Source organism: Papilio polytes, unplaced genomic scaffold, assembly GCF_000836215.1.
Source record: "Papilio polytes unplaced genomic scaffold, Ppol_1.0 DF821845.1, whole genome shotgun sequence".
NCBI classification, from domain to species: Eukaryota; Metazoa; Arthropoda; class Insecta; order Lepidoptera; family Papilionidae; genus Papilio; species Papilio polytes.
In genome coordinates, this window is record NW_013527359.1 from 4243111 (window position 1) to 4244047 (window position 937).

General features: G+C 47.6%; 1 protein-coding gene across 1 annotated transcript in view; it reads right to left on the reverse strand.

Moving 5' to 3' along the window:
* LOC106107823 overlaps positions 1-937 on the reverse strand; it is a 37177-nt gene that overhangs the window by 26532 nt on the left and 9708 nt on the right. Inside the window, exon 2 of the mRNA XM_013288828.1 lies at positions 7-455. Coding sequence (XP_013144282.1) covers positions 7-203 — 197 coding nt within the window. The 5' untranslated portion in view covers positions 204-455. The remainder of the gene's footprint in view (positions 1-6; positions 456-937) is intronic.

Below are 937 nucleotides of genomic sequence, written 5' to 3' on the forward strand. Positions count from 1 at the left end.
CCGAGCAGCGGCTCCATGCGGCAGGAGATGGGAGCGCGCTTTAGCGGCGCCGAGCGCGGGTAAGTGTGATGACGGGACGAGCTCGCCGTCGCCTCGCTGCATCTTTGCTTGGGAAGTGTCCTCGCGCACAAAGCACTCGCGGCGTTCTTCAGGTGCGTACGGAATCTGTTGTTGCTCTGGGCGCTCAGCACAGCACCCTCCATCGTTACAGACGAATATATTTATTGCATTTTCAAATTTCTTCTCTTCTCACTTCATCTATATATTTGTACACTGCATTATACTATTGGCACCCTAGTTTTGTAAGCACTACAACTTGCAACGTTCACTGTATGCCGTTCTATTATCCACTTCATTTCCTTTGTCGTCACAATTTTTTAACATTGTACTAACCAAAACTATAAAATAATCATTTAATATTTAGATAAACAGGTGACATTAAACCGATCCTATATCTGTTGAAAACAAAGTAAAGCTCGAAAATGAAGTCCGTCTTTGTTCGATGTATTCGCCAATATGAGACAAGTAACATGGTGAGTAAGTTTGCGAGCGACCGGCTTAAAAGTAAATAGAAAAAGCTTGTACAATATCAGTCGCGGTCTAGTTAACTGACGGCCGGCTCGACTGCATTGCGGCAATAGCTCTGCACAGACCTAGCCCGACGAGCCTACCTGTCGAGTTGGCCGACTTCGATATAAAGTTGTATAAAATACAATAATTTGTCTTTTAGGCTTCCCTTTTCAAGGACGAATTAATCTTAGACTTCTATCATAATAACGAGAGGTGAGTTTCTTTGTACGCATGTGCAGGCAGACTTGCGGAAGGTTCGGCGCTCGGTCAGAGCGGGGGTGGGAGTAGGGACGCGGAGGGTGCGGGGATCGGCGTGGGCGCGCTGACATCACCGTCGAAGCCAGCCGCTCTTACATCACCGGCGGCG